Source organism: Natrix helvetica, assembly GCF_964273705.1.
Source record: "Natrix helvetica genome assembly, chromosome: 1".
NCBI lineage: Eukaryota > Metazoa > Chordata > Lepidosauria > Squamata > Natricidae > Natrix > Natrix helvetica.
Window position 1 is genome coordinate 90,097,485 of NC_138548.1, and position 25,348 is coordinate 90,122,832.

General features: G+C 35.4%; 1 protein-coding gene across 1 annotated transcript in view; it reads right to left on the reverse strand.

The window, feature by feature from the left end:
• ANO1 (anoctamin 1) overlaps window positions 1-25,348 on the reverse strand; it is a 124,173-nt gene that overhangs the window by 52,142 nt on the left and 46,683 nt on the right. Inside the window, exons 4-10 of the mRNA XM_081934152.1 lie at window positions 21,322-21,420; window positions 18,229-18,380; window positions 16,319-16,373; window positions 5,803-5,854; window positions 1,623-1,688; window positions 1,044-1,099; window positions 126-167 (exon numbers count right to left, since the gene is read on the reverse strand). Of these exons, the coding sequence (XP_081790278.1) occupies window positions 126-167; window positions 1,044-1,099; window positions 1,623-1,688; window positions 5,803-5,854; window positions 16,319-16,373; window positions 18,229-18,380; window positions 21,322-21,420 (522 nt within the window). The remainder of the gene's footprint in view (window positions 1-125; window positions 168-1,043; window positions 1,100-1,622; window positions 1,689-5,802; window positions 5,855-16,318; window positions 16,374-18,228; window positions 18,381-21,321; window positions 21,421-25,348) is intronic.

Here is a 25,348-nt window from a genome sequence, read left to right on the forward strand (position 1 = left end):
GAGTTTAAAAGAGCACTTCTAAATACCTCTGACTTTCTGTAAAATATTTGCAATTATCTATATCACAACCAATGATTCTTAAAGTTGACACTTGAACATGTTTCTCTTCCCCTATATCAACTTACTTTTCTGTCATTAGGCTCAACATATTCACCTTCATAATCACCCTTTAACAAAAGAAAAATGATGTTATTCCACAATAAATACCCAACGCAGGAATATATCTTATTTGCACCTAGCAGTCCTTCCCACAAAAAGCTAATAAGGTCCAGAATCAGAGGAAAATATATTCCCTTCAGAATATTTTGATCTTCTGATTGAGTAGATATAGACCTAAAATATAAGATTTGTGTTATTTAAACATAAGTTTTAAAGTTTGTGTTAACATTCATTTTTCAAGCACGACATTGACTAAATTGTCACTTTTAAACAAAACATTTTATTTATTTGACCTCTCCCCTGTAAGGTGACTCTGGACTTTAATATTAGGATCATAAATATCCATCATATAAATGTATATTATTCATGACTAAGAATCTACCAGAATTGAGAACTACCTGCACTTTTATATTTTATTTTGTATATAAAAAGTCACCAAAGAGTGCCATGCATGCTTAAATATAACCATCATTTAATATGTAGCCAGAATACAAAATAAAATGAATGGTTAATATATCGTCCTATTCTATCACCATCCAAACCTTTATAACCATAAAAAGATATAAGATATATTTAAATCAGAAGATAGATAGGTAAGTGGGATATATACTTCTTGAAGGTAGAAAATCTAAGTGAGAATTTGCTAAGTTGGTTATTTGCTGAGTTGACTGTATTACATGTAAAATGAAAAGAAATTCAGTTTGGGACTAAATCCATAACAAGTTGGCAGATTCTTAAACAACTGCTAATTTTTAATCTAAATGTACAACTGGCTGGCTCATGAAATACTCAAGATGTTTAGCGTAGTGTCATTGATACCTAATGCATTAGGGATTCTTGGTATCGTCTTCTAGAAGCACAAAATATATTTTAAGACTACTTACATCATGCAAGGGATATGCAGCACTGTAAACACTATTGGCAAGTAGACTGGTGATCCCTGAAAAAACAAGAAGAAATACCTATTTACTGTATATTACCACAATTTAATTCTCTCAAGTAATTCCCTCACTTTCCATTTGTGGAGCTTTCCCTCTCGAAACTTCAATAATTTGTTAAAGAATGAATCTTGGCCCATTTCATTTGATTCCATATCTTTTAACTGTATGGACTATAAAGAGGATTGATATCAAGAAAAGGAAATATATAGAGAATGACAAATCATGATTTTCAAATCAAGAGAAGAAGCCAATGTACTTCAAATTAATCAGTGTAAATTGCGTACCTACCTTGAATCTTTAAATTGGATTTGAAAAGCAAGCTCACAGATTTGGAAGGATAGCAAAAGGCGAGATTGTAAGAAAGAGAGCTTGGATTGAGCATCGGGGACAGGACGCATCCCCACGCACATCCTCATGCAAACCATACACCCAGACGCACACAGAGAGTTTTAAAATCAGATTTAAGCTTGATTAGAGAAGCTATTTGGAAAGCCTTTGGAAAGGCCTTGGCATCATACTTACCATATTTATCACATTTTCGTCTTTTATTTAAAAGGGTAGTGTCCTTCTTTCTTCCCTCTCCTTTCCCTGTTTACACATTTGTCTATTAGTTATATAATTGAGCAATTACAATGCTTGTGCGACGGGAGACTCTGGGAAATATATATTATTCCTTCAGAGGAATCATCTTTAGTTTGGAATTAAATAAACTTAGACACACTGGGAGATGCTGAGATTTTGTAGTGGATGAAGAATATAGTCCAGCCGTCTATAAATGTTTGAAAGCTATATTTTATTCATAAATGTTTTTTTCCTTACAACAGCCAACATTAAAGCAGCAGCCTTCTAATTAAAGTAGCAGCTTTCTAATATGGGAATCCTAACAAACTTTGAAGGGATTATGTTACCTAAGAATACATGCTTGAGATTCCTGATAGCCTGGTTTGAACACCGGCTTCAATCTAATCAGTAAAACCATTTTTTTAAAAAAGCACTGGACAGGAATACAAAAGGGCATACCATTGTTTGTTAAATAGTATTTTGAGAAAATGTTTTCAGTTTCCTTAAAACTCAAAATTTGTCTGAACAAATAGGTTACTTCACTATAATTATTTCTTCTGAATGCAGCATTATAACATTTACAGTTGTATTTTGTGCTAGCTCCCATTGATTATTGTTGCCAAATGTTCTACAAGGCATTTATGTGCAATGGTTGGTTTTCTCCTGATTATAATCAATTATAATTGATTAGGACTTGTATACTTGTATTTTTGTTTTTAGTGTACGCCGCCCCGAGTCCTTCGGGAGAGGGTGCGGCTAAGAAATAATAATAATAATAATAATAATAATAATAATAATAATAATAATAATAATAATAATAATAATAATAATAATAATAATAATAATAATAATAATAATAATAATTATGACAATTGGGATATTCCACAAAAAGTTTACTAGGAATACCAAAATGTTGCCTTTGCTTTTTAAGAAAGTGAAATGATCAGCGCAACTGATTTTGACATTATTTACAGAACTGCAATATAAAAAGGAACACATGCACAAGTTAGTCTAGTGTCAACATTAGCAGCAACCTTAATGAATTTCCCTCTCTAAACCATCTGCCAATATATATTTATAATATTTAAAATGGCAAAGTCATACAGAACTACCTGGCTGTAAGATAATCAGTTTCGTTTTCTTAAGCGTTCTAGTATATTATTTTGTTTGTGGTTCTAAGCAAATGTAAAATTGGTTCTTTAAAATTACAAAGATTATCTGCTTCACTTTTAAATGGGGTAATTCTCAGTAGCCTAGATCCTATTGTTAAAAAAAATAGAAAACTAACGCTGCTCATTTGTTAAACATCATGAGCATAATAATCCTACTTGCAGCACACAGAGGCTGTAACTAAATTCTTCAATTGAGCCTTAAAAGCTTGAAACTATACACCTACATTTTGACTACAGATTGGCCAAGTACCAACAACAGTCCAAATAAATGGCAGGAAACATTTGTTGGTATAATCTTTCTCTTCCAATACTGAAGCTGCTGGTCCATTCATTTGAGGGTAAAATACTAATTATTTGAAAACAGAACCCTGGAGACGTTTTAGGTCAATTTGGAGATAATGAGCTTTAGAGACCACATTTCATATCTGTACATTTTATCAGTACCTTGATGCATTCATAATAAATTATCATTTTTTCCTAACAATTAATTCTTATTATTATTTATGTTAAGACTGCAAGCATTCACATTTTTTATATAAATACATTCCAGGAGATTCATTGACATGCAATCTACTTTTTTAAAATTAGGGTTTTTCCTATATACATACAGTATCTGGTGAAGGGAGATCCTTTATTAATGTAACTATGCTTATTAACTTATCATCATAATCTTCTTGGTAAATGCTAGGAAACAGCTTTGTGCGAAGAAGGCATTAACTCTTTGATCTTGATTTTTCATGCTGAAGTTAAATATCCCTTTTAAAAGATACCATCCAAAGTTTAAAAGGTGTGGGTTGATTCCCATATTCAACACATTCAGTAAATGACTGCAAGAAAGTGATCTACTACACTCCATAACTCAACATTATGATTGCCACATTTCCTGATCTGTGTAGTGTTTGGGTATAATCCAAAAAATCTGGAGAGCACCCATTTGAGAAATGGTATCCTAGATCAGGGCTGTTAAACTCGCAGCCCGGATGTTTCACATGCTGGCCACGCCCAGGCCTGGTTTAGTGAAGGGGGGAAAAGTCCCGATAGTCACGTGACACTGCAAGTTTGACATCCCTGCCCTAGATGAACCGAACTACTTCAACACATGCCTCTAGCAATCCAAAGTGATACATGTAAAATGTAATTTCGAATTTTAATGTAAAGTGCACTCAACTTTGAACCTAAATTGCTGCACAGCCTTTTGCCTTCAACTCATAAAAATCTTTATAATGTTTATTGCAATAGATCAACACAACAATAGAGATCCAAATTGATCTAGTGTTAAGGTAGCAGGCTAGAAAGCAGAAGATTGTGAGTTCAAGTCCCATCCTAACCATGAAAACCAATTTGGTGACTTTGGGCCAGTCACTCTCTCTCAGCTGAACCCACCCCACAAGGTTATTGCTGTGGGGAAAACAGGAGGAGAAAGGTGTGTTGGGTATATTTGCCGCCTTGATTTATTTGTCAAAATAATAAAGGAGGGATACAAATGAATAAATAAAAATTCAGCTCTACAGCTTCCCTTAATGATGTATCTAATGTCATATGCATTTATGCAGAGACATGTCTCTAGCTATTTCCTGCAACGTGTTCACAACAGCTTACCATGGAAGAAAAGCTGCCATACACACAGAAAACCAGAAAGCAATGCTTTGAAGTTATGAAAGCTACTCAGCAAATGTAAATTTGTGCTAGGGCTGATTAGTGCTCTAGGCGTGGGTTAAAGGATACCTTATTTTAAAAAAAATATTGTTGTGAAAATTATGTTTATGAAAAGCTTTGGATTCAAAGACAAAAATGCATTTCTGCATCCATGAGTACATATGCAGCATCTTTTTTTAACAACTGTTTAAACCAAAAAGGACTTCTACTAGCATCATACTGAAGCTGAATAGGGCAGTCACACAGCCCAAGGAAAACTTGTGCCTGTTTTAAGGAGCTACAGACAGGTTCCACAAGTTCTTAAATGCCTTCTGCTTTGAATCTGAAGTGTTGCATAGTCTTCGTTTTCATAACAATATATTGAATTAAAAACACTGTTTAATGGGGCCACATAATTAATGAACTGTTTAGAATGCGAGATGCAAATATGATTAAAATTCAGCATGTGTGACATCAGATTGAAGATTTTTCTTTGCTAATTCATTATGCCCTTAGTTTAAAAGACTTTTTAAAATTATAGTTCTTCTTTTTATGATAAACAATAAACTGTTCCAAAATATATTTTAAGGATCAGTCCATTTATATCCAAATACACAAGCAGCAGTTGACAGCATGACTTGCTTTATACCAGAATTGATACAATCAATTGATTTGCCTTTTGTTTTCAAAAAACAATGAATCACTGAGTTTTTTTGGTCAATACATGTATTTATAGACAAATAGCATTAATTCAGTTTCCCTTTTTAAATTAAATTCTTTACTGATAAAGAGCTCGTTTACATAGTGCAAATTAAAATAATGTAATACTGAAATTTAAAAAGAAAATTAAATACTGAAATTAAATAACAGTCCCCAAATCTGGGTTGCAAAAATCCAAAAAGCCACTATATTAGAATAAATGCATCTTTGCTTCCATCTGGTAGATTTTTATAGGTTAGATCTAGAAGCTTTTCCCATACTTTCTAGGGAAAACAAATGGCAATTGCTTCTAAGTAAACATGGAAAGGAATACAATACATAATATTTCAATGACAGAACCAAGTCCAACAGTCTTGAGCAATGGCTCTTATAAATAAAATTATATTAGCAGATATCTGTAAGCAATGATTATATCTATAAGAAATTGTTCTATTTATGAAAATCTTGTATATATGTAATGAGTTAAAAATAATTTCACAAAATGTCTTTAAGCAGGTAATCTACTGTTTATTATGTTCAGCTTCTTATGGAAAGGTGTAAAAACTTACAATCTCTTAGAGTATAAACTAAAGCTAGGACACAGACTAATTTGAAATGTAAATAAATTTTCTTACCCATACTATACTTGGCTTTGGTGCATGTAGTTCTTTTCAGTATTTCATAAACCTATAGGAAAAATATTTCACAAATATTAGAGAACAAGCTGCTTGAGAAATGGAAAATAATATTTTCTCTGTGTACCACTCCAAAGACTAGCAAATGAAATTCTTAAGCAAGCAAAATATAAAAAAATGTGAAATTCCTATTATACAAAACAATTATCTTGTACAACTTTGAGAAATACTATTATTATCAGCTACTCCTTTTTTCCTAGGGTTAGAAAATAGGATGTTTCTACAGTATCAATGAATGATTAAACGGGCTGCTATTTAATTATTATTAAACCAATCTATTTGATTACCTGCTCATATTGTAGAAGCATCCTATTAACATTCAAAACAAGGTTATTCATTGTGACATTTATTTCTGACTATAGGTTTCAGGGGCTAATAATACCTTTCTCAACACATAAAGCAAGCCTCACCCATTTATCAATTAGATTTAATGCTAATGTTGGGTGGAATAATATGTTTTCTTCATTCATTTGTATCCATTCAGTTGGGCTTCAAAAGTACAAATGAATCAAAGATATTTAGAAAACTCTAACTATGGTAGTTCAGATTTTTGCAGCCGAATTGCTTTATTTTTGCAACTACATCTCCCCCTCACCCTTCTTTGCATACATTATTAGTTGAATAGATGGGACAGTAGAAAAATTATTTCCAAGGAAAATTGAAATAATTTCATAAATAACTAATTTGGGGGAGGTTAGTTGATTTCCAAGACAATCCAAGTGCCTAGCTTTTGCATCAGCAGTGAATTCTATCCTGCAGAAAGTCTGCTGAATGTTATTAGTATCTTTGTAATACATGATTACCACAAAGCAAGTCCCTTTGAGTTCAGGTAAGTATGCTTATGCCTTCAACAAGTAAAGATCAAGATCATATAAAAACATTTTCCTTATATGTACTTTTTAAAAACCAGATTTAGTTAGTAAACTTTTTAAAATTAGTATAGAAATTTCAAAATGTTTAATTATTTATTGTGGTACATTACCAATTTTCCAATTATAAAATTATTGCTCCTTCCAGTGAAGTGGGCACAGATGATGTTGAAAAATACAACATTGGTCTTAACATGGAAATAAGTCATCAAGGAATTAATGTATATATTCATATATCTCCAAACTAGCATTCAAGAATAATAGTGGAATATAAAAAGTGACTTTAAAAGGCGAGTATTTTAAAAATTCTAACATGGGGAATATCCAATGTTTACACTTATATCAGTATCACTTCATTTTGCTCAGTATAAATGTAGATAATATAATCATAAAATGTCATGTTTACCAGGCACAAATTGAATAAAATATACATTAGTCAACTGTCTATAATAACTGTTTTAAATATAAATGAAAGTATTGACTAATAAGATACAGTTGGTACAAGCACACAAGCCCCACACAACATATATAATTCATTCATATATTTATGATTGCAACCCTTCTGAAATGAAGATTAAAATTATTATAAAACTTTGAAACCTTCCAAGCCTAATGAGTCACAAAGTGGCATATACAGGTGAAACTCGAAAAATTAGAATATCGTGCAAAAGTTCATTTATTTCAGTAATGCAACTTAAAAGGTGAAACTAATATATGAGATAGACTCATTATATGCAAAGCAAGATAGTTCAAGCCGTGATTTGTCATAATTGTGATGATTATGGCTTACAGCTCATGAAAACCCCAAATCCACAATCTCAATCAATAAAACAAGGATTGTACATAGAACAATATCGGACCTCTGAAAAGTATAAGCATGCATATGTACTCAGTACTTGGTTTGGGCCCCTTTTGCAGCAATTAGTGCCTCAATGTGGCATGGCATGGAAGCTAACAGCCTGTGGCACTGCTGAGGTGTTATGAAGACCAGGATGCTTCAATAGTGGCCTTCAGCTCTTCTCCATTGTTCGGTCTCATGTCTCTCATCTTTCTCTTGTCAATGCCCCATAGATTCTCTATGGGGTTCAGGTCAGGCGAGTTTGCTGGCCAATCAAGCACAGTAATCCCACGGTCATTGAGCCATGGTTTTGGTGCTTTTGGCAGTGTGGGCAGGTGCCAAGTCCTGCTGGAAAATGAAGTCAGCATCCCCATAAATCTCGTCTGTGGAAGGAAGCATGAAGTGCTCCAAAATCCCCTGGTAGATGACTGCCTTGACCATGGATTTAATGAAGCACAGTGGACCAACACTAGCAGATGTCATGGCTCTCTAAATCAACATAGACTGTGGAAATTTCACACTTGACTTCAAGCATCTTGCAGTGTGTGCCTCTCCATTCTTCCTCCATACTCTGGGCCCTTGGTTTCCAAATGAGATGCAAAAGTTGCTCTCATCAGAAAAGATGACTTTGGACCACTGAGCAACAGACCAGGTCTGTTTTTCTTTAGCCCAGGTAAGATGCTTCTGACATTATTTGTTGTTCAGGAGCGGTTTGACAAGAGGAATACGACATTTGAAGCCCATGTCGAGGATCTGTCTGTGCATGATGGCTCTTGAAGCCCTGACTCCAGCCTCAGTCCACTCCTTGTGAAAGTGCCCAACACTTTTGAATGGCCTTTTCCTGACAATCCTCTCCAGGCTGCGGTCATCCCTGCTACTTGTGCACCTTTTTCGTCCACACTTTTCCCTTCCACATAACTTTCTATTAATGTGCACAGCACTTTGGGAACATCCAACCTCTTTTGCAATTACCTTTTGAGGCTTTCCCTCCTTATGGAGATGTCAGTGATGGTTTTCTGCACAATTGTCAGGTCAGTAGTCTTTCCCATGATTGTGATTCCTACTGAACCACACTTAGAGGCCATTTAAAGGCTCAGAAACCCTTTGCAGGTGTTATGGCTTAATTAGCTTAATTTGGTTCCTTCAAAATTAATTTCATGTCCTGTAGCTTTAAGGTGCTGGAAAAGGGGGGAAGTTTTTTCTTTTTTTCTTACTGCGTTCTTGTGTTCTGCAATGCATGCATTTATTCTCCTGTTTGTTTGTCCTATGTATGTTGCAGGGCAGATTTTGCATGGTATTTCGTAGACTCCTTGGTTTTCTAGCTGGATTTTGTCTTTGGGGCTTCTTAAGATGTTGGCTATTTTTTGGTCAGTGTTGAAGACGGTCTTGATATTGTGTTTGTGGAGAATTTTGCTGATTTTATCTGTGGTGCCTTTGATGTAAGGGAGGAGGACGATGCTGTTGTCCTGTTCTATGTCTCAGTTCTTGGGGGAAGTCTCCCTTTGGATTAGGTTGGTAATTGTTTTTCTTTGGAATCCGTTGGAGATTAATAGAGCTTAGATAAATCTGAACAAAAAACCAAACTCTGGCTTAGATATGTTGATGACACTTTCGTGATTTGGCCACAAGGGAAAGAAAAACTGGAAAATTTCCTCACACATCTCAACAGCCTATACCCCAAAATACAATTCACTATGGAAATAGAACCAAACAACCAACTTCCCTTTCTGGACGTCCTAATCTACAAAAAACCCCAATGGCTCCCTAGGATACACCATCTACCGGAAAAAAAACACACACCAACCATTACTTAAACGCATAATCCCATCACCGCCCTGCACAGATCAACTCTGTAGCCAAGACCCTCATCTCCAGAACCAAATGCCTAGCTGACAAAGACCATCTGAAAACTGAATTACACACTCTCACAAATGTATTAATCTCCAACAGATTCCAAAGAAAAACAATTACCAACCTAATCCAAAAGGAGACACCCCACCCAAGAACCGAGATACAGAACAGGACAACGGCATCACCCTCCTCCCTTACATCAAAGGCACCACAGATAAAATCAGCAAAATTCTCCACAAACATAATATCAAGACAGCCTTCAACACTGACCAAAAAATAGCCAACATCTTAAGAAACCCCAAAAATAAAATCCAGCTAGAAAACCAAGGAGTCTACGAAATACCATGCAAAATCTGCCCCGCAACATACATAGGACAAACGAACAGGAGAATAAATGCACACATCGCAGAACACAAGAAAGCAGTAAGAAAAAAAGAAAAAACTTCCTCCCTTTTCCAGCATCTTAAAGCTACAGGACATGAAATTAATTTTGAAGGAACCAAATTAATCTCCAAAACTGAACACTTCAACAAGAGAATAATTATGGAAGCTATCGAAATAGAGAAACACCCCCACAACATGAATAAACATGATGATACACACACATACATATATACACATATATTTAATATATATATATATATGTATGTGTGTGTGTGTGTATGTATGTATGTATGTATGTATGTATGTATGTATATATGCAGGTCTTGGCGTATTTGAGTCTTTTCCTGTGTAAGATTGAGAGTATCTTGTCGACACAGGAAAAGACCCAAATACGCCAAGATCTGCATACCTGTACCCATGAAAATCTACGAAAACACACACACACACAAATAAATAAATAAATAAATAAAATATCTCACTGGGCTGTGAGTATGATTGTCAATTGTGGGTTGACTGTATACTGTACAACCTGTGATTGCACTAAAAATATCTGAATGGCAACACTTTGTCCATCTTCCATTTTTTATTTCTTAAGAAATTAAAACAACATATTCACATTTTATTTCCTTTTCCTTCCCTTCCTGAAATGTATATGCTACTCCTTGATGGATCTATAGGAATTTTTTGAGTTAAAAGAAATAAAATCTATGTAGAAATAATTGTGTCTTCCCTAACATGGAACATAAATTTTACATGATAGCAACTGTCATTCATTAACAATTTAAGCTCTTCATAGCTAAACTAAAAAAAGCTTTTTAAACATAGATTTTAATAAAATACATTCATTAATAATATTAGCTGGTCTATTTTAGTCAAAATAAATTGGAGGAAAACAGGGGGCAAAAGAAATCAGCAGTAGAATAATTAAAGAATCTTAGGGCATTAAATGTTCTTCAGATAAGAAAAGTGGGAATTGGAAGCAGAATTTATTATGGTATTTGGTACAGGATTACTGATGACAATATAGCATATAGAGGAAGATGCAGGAAGTAGACAAAGGCAATAATATTCTTCATGCAATTTATACAGACTCCTTGGTGCTATAAAACTGACAAAAGGAATCTATTACAAGCTGAATACTAATTCATAGCAACTTGTAGTTAGCTCGGGGTATTGGAGCTTCTTCATAATGCAAATGTTCCAGTTAAACATGAACTAGACCACTTTAAAGCAAGATATCCAGAAGTGGTATGCAGTCGGTTCTTACCAGTTCGGGCGCCCACCCGCCCCGACTTAATGTGTGACTTTCTGCGCACATGGATGCGTGATCGCGCTCACATTTGCAAAGCAGCAGTGAAGGTAAGTTAATCCCACCACAGAAGATACCCCAAATGCCGGAAAGAGTCATACTGCTCTTAAATCCTGCATCCCTTCAGAGCCATTCTCCAGAGCATTTAAAAGTTGATGTTGGCCTATACCAGAGTAGGAACTGTCAAATATTTATAATGATTTCTGATTAAACTGTAGCAATTTTTTAAATTTTGTTTTTTAAATTTGTATTAATCTAAACCGCCATGAGAGCAAGCTATCTCTCTCTCTCTCTCTCTCACACACACACACACACAAAAATATATATATACACACATACACATATACAGACATGTATACAGAGAGAGAGAGAGAGAGAGAGAGAGAGAGAGAGAGAGAGAGAGAGAGAGAGAGAGAGAGAGAGAGAGAGAATGAGAATGAACATATAAAAATACAGTCCAGGTAAGGATCTGAGAAATAAGCCTTTAGTTGCATCTCTAAATCACGTATTACAGAAGACTCATGAAACACATCTAAGCTGATTCCTTGTGAAGCCTGCACAGGAATTCACTAAGGAATGTGAAGGTTAAACCGTAGTTCAGACAGGAATTACTAATTCTAGGCAAATATTTTAAAGCTGAAATGATATGCCATGAAATCTCAACATTTTCAGGGAGTCACCATGATGATGTTGAGCAGAGCCACCTGTAATAATAGGGGAAGGGGCTAAATTATTTGCACAACCACAGATTGAAGCCCCTACTGAAAGCCAATTGGGAAAAGTGTTCTTCATATGGTGGAAAGTTTTATCTTGCTGAATTATTACTATCATTGCAAATTATCAAACTTCCACGACTGTGTTTTAAAAAGACAATAGAGGAATAAATTAGTCTCTCTGCTATATAAGATCAAATAAGATTTTTGCTTATCTGCTGAGAGCAGTTGCTGCTGGTCCTTCAGAAGCATTTACAAAACTTGAGAATGGAAGACTTTTCAATAGTACATCCTCTGTACTACAGTTCTTAAAGGTTACATCCTTGCTAAACCTTGGTGGCAGCATCACTTTGAAAAACCCTGATGGGAGAGGGGGTTAAATCAGGCAAGGCAAAGCAACATAATCCAAACCCTATCCCTCCTTCACATCTTGGATTAGAGTGCCACTTTCATCATCTTGCCTGTTCTGATCCCCTTAAACTCATGCTATTCAAGGTAAGGTACAACTAACGCTATTGACCACATAAGAGGGTCAAGTGAGGCTCCATACTACGGTAAACCCATTCCAAGTCAAATTTCATTTTAAGGTAGGCCAGCTCAATAACACAGTCTTTCAACCCTAAAACTTTCGGGGATAAATTTCTGCTCTGCTAAATGCAGATGGCACAGCAATATTAATCAAGGATACCTATTGGCTTTCAAAGAGCATTGAGAGCTCTGCCACAGGACTGCAAGGAAGACCTGCTCGAACTTAAATATCAGAAAACCAAAATTATGGCATCTTCCTGACCCGCAAGACCCATTAACAGAATGCAGATGGCCACAAGACTAAGGCAGTGTAATACGCCAACTATTTTGAGATACCTTTTCATTTTACCAGCAATAGGGAATTCACGGAGATTATACAGGTAGTCCTCGATTTACAACAGTTCATTTAGTGACCATTCAAAGTTACAATGGCACTGAAAAAAGTGATTTATGATTTTTTTTTACCTTTGCAGCATTCCCATGGTCACATGATCAATATTCAGATGCTTGGCAACTGGTTCATATTTATGACAGTTGCAGTGTCCCGAGGTCATAAAATCAGATTTTGTGACCTTCTGATAAACAAAGTCAACGGGGAATCTATATTCACTTAACAACCATGTTACTAATTTAACAAATGCAATGATTCACTTAACAACTATGGCAAGAAAAGTCATAAAATGGAGCAAACTCACTTAGCAACATACATTTTGAGCTCAATTGTGATTGTAACTTGAGGACTACTTGTATAGCTTACAGTGCATACAGGAGCTCATGTGCCATCCTTAAATATCTTAAGTAAAGAGGTAGCAATACATATCCGTACTTCTTAAATTGTCGGAAAACGGTCATTTACCGGGTTTCTCTACAATTGGACTCCTTTCTAATTGGACCCACTGAAGTTTAATCAAAATTCTTAAGAGCAGCCCTTCAAATCCCACACAATATCTTGAGTGCCACTCTGTGACCCAAGACAGCCACATGAAACCAGAGATTTTAAGCTTTATCCCTTGTACTGGACTCACATGATCAGCAATGATTTGCCATTCAATTTGATATTGGTAGTAGTCAGTGGTGGGTTCCTACTGGTTCAGACCAGTTTGGCCGAACCGGTAGTGGTATGGCGACCTGGGTTGCTGGAACCAGGAGCGACCCAGGCCTGACACCCCCCCAAACTGGTTCCCCCCAAACCGGTTCTCTTTGCCGTTGCCGGCATGTTTTTGCGCACGAGCGAGCAAAACGTCCTCTCAGCAAATCAGTAGGGAACCGGTTAGAAACCCACCACTGGTAGTAGTGATTAAAATCTCACCCTTGAGCCTTTCTCTGCATTTCTACTTGGAATAAACTTCAGGTTACTTAATAACAATGGTAATTGGGACTTAGCAATTCCCATTGCTAAGCAATGCACTTGTAAAGCCAAGTTCACATGATTACATTGCTCAGCATTGGCAATCCTAGCAGTCACCACTGCCATTGTTAAGTAAAAATCATGGCTCATTAAGTAAGAACATAATGTGACTTCAACTTGTTACTTCTTGCTAACTTCCAACAAGCAAAATCAATGAAGGCGCTGAAGTGATTTTATTATGATTTTATCTTAATTTAATATACTATCTATATTGTATGTATGTATGTATGTATGTATGTATGTATGTATGTATGTATATGTATGTATATTCAAATGTTTTATTTAAACTACATTTGTATATCAGTGATTGCATGTAGATCCATACGCTAAACCAGGGGTAGTCAACCTTTTTATACTTACGGCCCATTTTTGTATCTCTGTTAGTAGTAAAATTTTCTAACCGCCCACCGTAATGGTGATTTTAAAGTAGGGAAGTAACTTTACTTTATAAAATGTATAAAGCAGAGTTACAGCAAACCCCTACCACCCACCATGAAAGCTGGAACGCCCACTAGTGGGCGGTAGGGACCAGGTTGACTACCACTGCACTAAACTAATAAAAAAAATGAAAAAGATGGCTGGAAGTTGCAAATCCTGGGCAGCTCACAGCAGGTGGAGGGTGGGTGACTACTAGACTGAGACAAGGGGTGTTCCTGCAAGTGCATTTGGACTGGAGAGAGGTTGCTGCAATGCCGCACAAATGTCTGTAGATGTTGGGGCACAAGCTCACTACACAGTACTTTGTACAAGATCTGTGGAATCTTGTACTCCCTAGGAGGACTCCATGGGAGAAAAAGCAGCAGGAGTAACCTTCCCTATCAGCTTCTCCTTTGACTCTGCTTGTAGAAATCTGCCAGAGAAGTTGGAATCATTTGAGAATGGGGTGCTGCAACCATTGTAAGTGTGAACTGGTTGCCTAGTGTCTGAATCACAATCACATGATTGTGGGGATACTGTGATGGCCAAATCTTTGAGGACAAATCACTCATTCAGTTCTATTGAAACTTCAAACTGTTACCGAACAAGTGGTTGTTAATTAAGGTCTACCACTATGGTCTGCTTGAAACTGTCATTAAACAGCATTCTGACTTAGCCAGGCCCCCAAAGTACTTCATCAGCAAAAGTCTCAAATATTTTGTCTCCCGCATAGCTACATACCTGGAAATCCCAAAGCAAAGAACAGCCTTTACTTTACCAGAGTGTCATACTCTCCCCTTAGCCATGCTTGAAGCAGATATAAACACTCCCCCTTTCCTTTCTCAGAATGGCAATGCCCTTGTGACTCTGGGCATGTAGAAACAAGAGACCATGTCCTTCTCCAGTTTTTGTATTACATAGAAATGTGTATCAACATCATCCAACCTACAAGCAATTTTACTACTCTTTCCTGCCACAACATAAAGCTCAAAATTAACTATATGTTGCTCAAACTTGAGCATCATCTATATGCTGCTCAAAATTAACTATATGATTACTTCTGACTTAGTCTTAGATTCTAGCCCTACAATTTAGTCTCAGATGCCCTTAATCTGCTATGAGTGTCTTATTATCTAGCAGTTTTACTTTATCCTATTTTTTAATATCTGTTCTACATTATGTTTCATGTCCCCTTGTACTAGGGGTTCTCCAACTGGTCAATACTGATCCCCTAAGGGTTGATGCCACTATTTATTATTGTTTTATTGTTATTATTTTATTCATAGTACAATTAATTAAAGTAGATTAAACTATTTTTATATAATAAAAATTTGCAGGGTTCAAGGAACAATCTGAACTTCACAAAAGAGACTGGGGGCCTTTTCTATAATTTTTGTGTGTGCTCCTAGGTCTTATTTTATTGCTCTCTCTGTGCTTTACCCTGTCTATTGTCACAATAAAAATGGTTTGAAACCTACTCCCCATGTTGTCACTGATCCCAGTACTTTCTAAAAAAGAGAAAAGGAGTTTGGCATCAGTTCCAAACAACTTCAAATACATTTTGTTTCACTACAGCAAAAGTGTTAGACTTGTGGCTCGCGGGCCAGAGGCATCATGTGCTGGCTATCCCCACACCCATTTTAGTGAATGGGGAAAAAGTCACAATATGTCACATGGTGACATGAGTTTGACACCCCTGCACTACAGGAAGGAATGGATGACTCTGTTTACAAAGTATATTTATCCTAATTACTGATGTAACTTTTTTCTAGTTTTGTACAATAAACTAAAATATACATTTAAAAAGTGGAGCCCCAACCTGCTAAAGAACAAGACAAAGACAAAGCCTTTTTCTGAATTGAGAGCCATAATTCAAAAGAATAGTGGCCTGGGACAAGAATTCAATTTTATTTTATTTCATTTACATTTAATTAACATTAAAGAGTTTATACTTTACACTCACATATTTAATGAGTTTCTCTTCTACCACATTAAAAATTAAGATATGATGGAGAGATGCATGAGTCAGATTATTCACTTCTGATGTAGAATTTTCATATGATGATTTCATATAGAAATCATGAAAACAGCTAAAGAGGAATACCATATCACTCTAATATTTTATAAATACATACTTACTATGGTACTTCTAGTTTTGCTATCAAAAAAGAAGTCTTTATCAGAGAGGTCAAACCTGTGATAATAGAGGAGAAGGAAAAGAAAAAATAAATAAAAACCCTGAATAAATGTAAAGCAATATACAACAGAACCATACTGTTTGGCTAAAACTTTATTTCAACAAAGTCTTCAGAAAGTTGCTACTCTTCTTTTGAAGCCTCAAAGTTCAAACATTTCAGCTACTAACATATAGCCAATACATTGCATGTAGGATGTTATGTTCAATCTCAACTATTCTTGCTGCTTTCTAGATAATATACAGACCTGTTGCTTCAGCCTATAATTCTGAAAGGGCTCTCTGCTGATGACCATATCAAAACGTTGCTTTTCAAGAAAAAAATGTACAGTAGAATCATTAAGGGGGGTACAGTAGTAACTACATTCCTATTAACTAAAAATAAACTATTCTTTATTCAACTGAGAAATATCCTGTAATCATTGCTAAACTGAATACCGTCACATGGAGACTGAATTTGAATATAAATATAAATATTTAGAATTAGAATATAAATATTCTATAAATAAATGTCCTGCTGGATCAGATCCCTGACTCATCTAGTCCAGCAGTTAGTTCTTACAATGCCCAACATCTGCAGAAAAAAGCCCACTAGTATCCCAGTAGAAGTTCATAATCTTTATACAATACAATACAATAGTAGAGTTGGAAGGGACCTTGGAGGTCTTCTAATAAATTCAAACTTATTATTATTATTATTATTATTATTCTAGTCCAACCCCCTGCCTAGGCAGGAAACCCTATACCGTTTCAGACAAATGGCTATCCAACATCTTCTTAAAGACTTCCAGTGTTGGGGCATTCACAACTTCTGGAGGCAAGCTGTTCCACTGATTAATTGTTCTAACTATCAGGAAATTTCTCCTCAGTTCTAAGTTGCTTCTCTCCTTGATTAGTTTCCACCCATTGCTTCTTGTTCTACCCTCAGGTGCCTTGGAGAATAGTTTGACTCCCTCTTCTTTGTGGCAACCCCTGAGATATTGGAACACAGCTATCATGTCTCCCGTAGTCCTTCTTTCTCTTAAGCTAAACATACCCAGTTCCTGCAACCGTTCTTCATATGTTTTAGTCTCCAGTCCCCTAATCATCTTTGTTGTTCTTCTCTGCACTCTTTCTAGAGTCTCCACATCTTTTTTACATCGTGGCGACCAGAACTGAATGCAGTATTCCAAGTGTGGCCTCACCAAGGCATTATAAAGCGGCATCAACACTTCACGTGATCTTGATTCTATCCCTCTGTTGATGCAGCCTAGGACTTTAATTGACAGTGTACTGTTTTTTCCTTGAATTACAACTTTTATGAACTTTTAACAGGTTGCTTTTCTCATGGTTTGTATTGTGTTCTGTTTGTGGTAAAGAGATTACAAGATAGACTTGGCCATAGAATGTGATGCTGCTTGGATGATTTCTCTCTTGAACCACTTTTGGAAAAGTGTGGCATATACGCCAATGGATTTTTAGTACAGAAAAAGAAAAACCAGCCGAATAAGATATCTACCATTCTTTTATTAGTCTTAGCTTTAAGAGCTAATGTATGCCTTCAGAAGTAAGCCTGATTGGATTCAGTTGGCTTATTCCCCAATCAGTCAAGACAGAACTACAGTCTGAAACTGGAACCCTATATCTGTATACTTGGGGGCATCACTTGAACTTGAAGAAATTCATCATGACAAAAAACTTCCATGAGCTAGACAAGATCCTGTTTATTTGGAAAAATGATAAATTTAGTGCAAATTGTATTCAAACACAAGCCTACACATTTCTATTAATATTCACATATTTGAGCCTAGTGCTATTCCCAAGGGCCAATTCTGTTGTAAATGACATTATCTAAAATGAATGAACTTTAACTTACAAGTGTTGCTTCTCCCTTGAGAAAGGATAGGAAAGTCGTTTCACTGTCTGATGCTTATGTTCTGCCACTTTAGGTTGAATGGGTTCTGTTATTTTTTGGATTACAGAATTTATCTTTTTTAAAAGGCCATGAGGTTGATGAATTTGATACACCTAAGGATTGAAAAGATTGTTTTTTTTAAAAAAAAATCCTACTTCATTTAATCATTTGTAGAACATACACGGCTTAAAAAAAGGAAAACTTTTAATCAGGATAATTAAAATTAGAAAATCATTATGGGTTGTGGTTGTTAGTCACAAAGTCGTGTCCGACCCATTGTGACCCCATGGACAATGTTCTTCCAGGCCTTTCTGTCCTGTACCATCCCCCAGTGTCCATTTAAGCTCACACCGACTGCTTCAGTGACTCCATCCAGTCACCTCATTCTCTGTTGTCCCATTCTTCTTTTGCCCTCTATCGTTCCTAGCATTAGGCTCTTCTCCAGCAAATCCTTCCTTCTCATTAGGTGGCCAAAGTATTTACCCTAAAATCATTATGGTTGGTGATATTCAAATGTTGAAATGAAAGATCATGTAAAGATAGGACTATAGGAATATGAGTCTTATGCAATTATGGTTCTAATCATGACAGAATGTCTTCCAACAACAGGAATTGGATGATAATTTCTATATTAAATAAACTTTCTGTAAGCAAAAAAACAAAGCAAATTTTTGGTTATAATCTATCCCCCCCCCCCATTACATTATACAAAATTCCAGCACCTTACTGTTGCTGATTTGGATCATATTACTTTCATTTTTCTAACCAAGGAGACTCAATTCCTTCTGATCACCTTAATTCAGATTTTCTAAAAATGATGGATGGGTTACTTTAAATTTGGAAATATAATTAAAATAAATAACATGATAAATATAACTTGATCAGATACTGTTACAAAATTCAAGTCTAATGTTTAATTTTAGTTTTATTTGAAATAAATTACTTTGTACTCTAAGGCTGTCTCTTCTTCCATTAGAGACATTTCCCTGCAGAGTCTGAGTTCTGCACTTAGTATGCCATTAAATATTGATCCATTTCTCAATTTTGCACCCTGAACAGGTACAGACACATCTTTCAAAAGCTTAATATTCAATCATATAATATCCTATGGTGACAATGGGCTTTTAGAATTGTATTTCAAATATTCATTAGAAATTGAAACCCGATTCTACTGGTTCTTTTATGCTTGAATTCGCATATCCATGTCTATATATAGAATCATAATTTCACCATAATATAGCCTTTAAAATAATTCAACTTTTCAAACTTTCTGTAATGAGAGAAGTATTTGACTGAAAACACAGAAATAATCGTATTTATATAGATATACATTAAAATTTCTACAGTAGAGACATAGTCTAGAATATTTTAAACAACAGTTTGTTGTGCCTACTGGTTAGACTCAGATGTAACCCAGACACACAGGGAAATGTCTCTAGTGGAAGAAGAGCCAGCCTTAGAGTACAAAGTAATTTATTTTAAGTAAAACTAAAATTAAACATTAGGCTTGAATTTTGTAACACTATTTGTTCAAGTTCTATTTATCATGTTATTTAATTATGTTTCCAAATTTAAAGTAACACAAAGCTATAACAGATAGGTTCACACATTACACTAAACCCAAAACCTATTAGGTTTGAACTGGGGCATTAAGTAAATTCACTGAAATCAATGGGACTTAAGTACCATATTTTTCAAAGTATAAGACACACCTTTTTCCCTCAAAAAAGAGGCTGAAAATCTGGGTGCGTCTTATACACTGAATACAGCATTTTTTTGCCTCCTGAAACCCCGCCCCCTTCACCAAAATGGCCGGACATAGCCTTTAGAAGGCTTCAGAGTGCTCCTGGAGGCTGGAGAGGGCAGAAATGAGTGAAAAACGGGCCATAGTTTGCTCAATTTTGTCCTCCCCTCCCAGGAGCACTGTATAAGCCTCCTAAAGGCTATTCATGCCCTTTTTTGAAAAAAAGGGCCTGTTTTCGTGAAAAATGGACCATTTTTGGGAGGTCTGCAGAGTGCAAAAACTTTTTTTTATTTGCCTTCAAAATCTTGGTGCGTCTTATACTCCGGTGCATCTTATACTCTGAAAAATATGGTAATGATATGTTAGTCACGATTTTAGTAAATTTGTTCTTACTATGATGATCCACCCCATCCTCTCATAGGATCTTCTAGAATTGTAGGACTAGGAAAGATGAAATGTACCAAAGTTAAGGCATACAGAGATTTATGTCTGTAGAATATCTAATGGCCTTGTTTGCTTCAGTGTAGTCATGTTTTCTTTTTAAAAAATCTATTTTATTTAGCATGTACTGTAGTAATTCTTTTTCCTGAGATTTTTCTCAAGCAGTGTTGTTTCTTTATGTAGCACATGTCGAATTGCCATTCCAAAAGCTGTCTTGCCAAGCATCTGACATAAAATCTAACATTTTAAACCTCGACATACATGCACATTGAATGCAAAACCACAATAGTGGTTTTATCTATGGTGTGAGATCAGAAAAAATATAATTGTGGGAGACCCTTGGTTACCTTATACTTCCCAAATATTTTAGACTATTATTCTATAAATCATATCCAATATAGTTAATAGTCAGAGAGAATTATAGTTCTGACTGAAGAGCATCAGGTTGCACATTGTTAATACCAGTGAAAATAGCATTGTAGGATGGGCTGATAGCAATAGAAAAAAACCTGCAGCTGAATCAAAAGCAAACACAGGCAGCCTGTCTTATGCATGATTTTTGGAAAGACATGTGATAAATATTTATAAGATTAACTACAAAGTGGCACCAACTATGTCTACGTATCTTTTAAGGAACACATTTCTGCAGTGCAGTGCAATGAACATGCATAAACATTTATATCTTGCAGCATTACAATTCATACATTGCTCTATAAATTGTGTCACAAACTGTACCAAGAGGTTTAGTTAAATATCCTGCTTCTCTTACAGGCAGACAATTTAAATTTATGAGGAGACTATGAAAAGAAGTTAATGTCATGTCATTTAAATGTTTAGACCTCCTGATGTTAAAGAATACTAAAACTAACCTTTTTTGTGGGCATCTTTAGTTTCATAAACTCTGCTTCGCGGCACAAAACATTCCAAGGAGCATGAATTTTTATAAATCCAAGACCATGTATTTTTGTCTTTAAAAAAAAACAGACAGAAAAATAAACTTTTAAGCCAAATAAACACAAAGTGCCATTTGTTCAATTTCATTTATATTGCCCTACAAGTTTTCTTCTTTAAAAGGAGAACATAATGATTATGGCACAAATAAAAGAAGGCTGATGGAAGATATATAGACCTGATAAAGCATTTTCGCCAAAGTAAGTAATATGCCTTAAATAAAGCTCGCAAAATCAACACTAACATTAAATAGTACTCTTTTCAAATGAAATACTGCTACTATAAAAAGTTATTAACCTAAATCTATCAGTTGAACATTGCAATTTGACAATTCACCAGAAACATTTGGCTACAATTTATTACTCATTTACTCTTTTCAGAGGTCCCACTCACTGTAATTGAAATTTCACTTTATTTATGCTCAAGTTAATTAACATCTTCAAATTCTTGGTCTAATAGACCAGATCATTATTTTAATATTAATTATTTCAGATACACCAGACCTCTCTTATCATTCAAAGTATTAGTGCTAATGGATTTCCTGGGAAATCCACTTTGACAATCCTACAGAGTTTTGTTTTTAAGCCAATTTTCCAAAGTTTGTGCAAGTTAACCCTTCCAAGAAGACAAGTTCCAGAGCTAAGACCTGTTCTCTGTCTTTGATTTGATTACCATTATTGCTGTGCTAGTTTACACAAGCACAAAAGCTTGTTTTCATACTGCTGCCCTGAACACCTGCTAACAAGAAATACACTACTCAAGAGACATAAGTAGCTGCCAATCTCAATACAGCAGAGCTTCAAAAACATGTACGATATTAGCTTACTTCATGGAGGAGAATTTAATCAATTTAACATATGCTTTCCTTGAAACAAGATTGTAATCATATCCAATATCAAGGTCAGAAATAAGATTTCAGTGAGACACAATTGCAAGAAATTATTTTGCCACATATGCCATTTTATTTTCCTGTGAACATCATCGGACATTTGCTTATGTTTTTGATGTCACATATTGCTAAGCAGTGTCTTACTGAGTAGTGTCTCACTATATGAAAGACAGCCTCATTGAATTCAATGACTCAATTCAATCTTATAGATTGAGACTTATACTCAAAAAGTTATTACATGATTATGGTACTGAGCTCTAATGTTCTAAGTTTTTTTTCCTGGGATTAGGTTTTAGAGAATACAGTAGGGTTTACATCCATATATGTATTCAACTGAACAGCTGTTATATCAAAATGCCTTGAAATAAACTATATTTAAAATTAACTCATACAAATCGTAGCTAACTACACCCTTATTATTTATCATTGCTATGTTCCCACTTTCAGTGATTTTTGTAGAAAACAAATATTGGTCATCTAATTGCAAAAAATGCTAATAAAATCTCACATTTGCTTTATATAAATGATCTGAAGTTTTATGGAAAATCAGAAATTGAAATACAGTTATTAACAAACATTATAAGAATTTTGAGCACAATGGTATTTGGCCTAGAGAAATGTGCAGTAGCAATAAATAGAGATAAAATCATGAATGGTAGTAGAATTTAAATATTGAATTAAGATAACACCTGGCAATGGGTGACACCTGAAACATTCAAGAAAAGAAACTGAAGGCTTGATTTTGTCTGCTCAAGAGCAAGTTATTTGAACTAGAGGAAACCTCTAAGCTACACTAACAACTTGCTAATGCATTTGCAAGGCTTGATGCCAGTGGTAGGTTCCTATCGGTTCGGACTGGTTCAGCTAGACCAGTAGTGGTTTGGCGGCCTGAGTCACTGGAATCGGCAGCAAGCCAGGCCTGCCACATTCCCGAACCAGTTCCCCAGGTGGCGCCATTGGCTCCGCCATCTTGCTTTTCAGTTCTGTGCATGCGCAGAGCAATTTTAATTGCACTGTGCGTGTGCATGCAGCATGCATTCAGCAAGCGCGTGTGTAGCGTGCACATGAGCAAATTGGCAGTAGTGCCTGCCGGAGCCCACCCCTGCTTGATACTTATAGTCAGCTAGACCAAAACAGATAATTGATTATTGATTAATTCATATTTTAATTTAGCTAGGAGATTAGGTCAGCAAACATACTGTGTTCCAAATATACTTTTTTCTGAAACAGACCTATCACACTGAAAAATCAAAGATTCATACAACTTTCACCCAATATAAAATGAAAGCACCTTTATAACTCACTTTTCCCTTAGTACATGGGAGGTCTGGCATGATAATTATTCCAATGTCAGGTAAATTAGAGTCACTCCCATTGAAATACATATGCCTAGGTTTTTCTATTTTAATTATCCTGGCACTATTTGATTTATATCTTAATTATTAATCTAGATGTTTTATTTAACACCTATACTGTACTACCAATTTCTAGTCACAACCTAATTGCATTTTGGAGCCCAGCATTTAATTTAGAAAATTTGCTAAAAGGTTCCCATCAATAATTACAATAGTAGCATCAATATTTCTTTTTCAGAGAGACTTGGAATTCTTGTAATCTTTAAAAACAATGACATGAGTAGTCTTTGGTCTTTTCAGTTTTCCTTAAACATAGGAACGTGTTACTACAAAATTCTAAATACAGATGAATCGTTTTGTTTAATATTGTCTGCCCTATTCCTGTATTCAATGCGATGCAAATGTGTTGCTTAAAGGATGCAGAATGTCCATCAGTATCTTTTATCTGTGAAAATTTACACTGTTGAACAGATACAGTATGTTATCAAACCAATCCCTTATTAGTTTGGGTTGTAAAATATAACTTACATTTCTTCATTCTCTGCCTTCCAATAAAGTCTGATATGCACTGAAACAAACAACAGTAGAACAAACTTTTTCTAAATTTGTGGAAATTAAGATGTGATTCCAAATGCCTTTGGAGTTCTTGTCATACTTCTAGGATTATTTATACTTTATATTTTATATTATTTATAATATTTATTAGGCACCTATTTTATCATAAGGTAACTCTGGGAGGCTTACATTAAAATATGTCTATATGTATACATTAAAATATAAATAAATTAAAATCAAACCTGGGGGGGGAGGGCGGAGTGGGAGGAGGTGGGATTTATTGTTATTCGATCAATTACTATGCTCTTCTCCCATTGGGGCTGCAAGCCAACTGGCAGAGCTACATTTTTAGGCCTTTACAAAAGGATAGGCGGATTGGGGTGGGTAGATGTTCCAGAGGGCAGCAGCCACAGCAGAGAAGGCTCTCCTCCTGGACTCCACCAGCTGGAATAATTGGGCTGACAGGACCCACAGCATCCCTCCTCTACTATCACAAGTGTAATGGGTCAATCTCAGTGGGGTGAGACCGTCTTTCAATTAACCTGCATAGGATAGATTTATATCTGCAACAGCATCAGCTTTTTAAACTATATTTAAAAGATATAGTGTTTACCTCTAACACTTAAATCATTCTTAGCGCTCTGCATGTTTAAAAGTACAATATATTTTTTCAATCCTTAAGATTTAATTCAATGATGTACAGGACAAAATAATGAGGTTCATTTTATATCTTCTATATAAGGCCAGATCATATGATCAAAATCAGTATGGAGGTATGGTTTGAGTAAGGTTAAAATCATGGATTAAGAACATAGGACACACATCAATATGTGTTTGAATGTTTGCTAGTAATACAGCTCTCAAAGATATAGCTTTTGTCATTAAATGACATCAAACTTTTATTTAATGTAAAAGTATTTCTATCAATGATAGAATGACTCTCTCTCTCTCTCTCTCTCTCTCTCTCTCTCTCTCTCTCTCTCACACACACACACACACACACACACACCTTTAGACACATAGCAAACTTTTGACAGGGCATTATCACAATATACATATGGCCACATGAATGGACTAGTTGCATTGGATCATATCAAGGCTTTTATGAAATAGGGAAATCCTATAGGAATAGCATGATAGTTTATT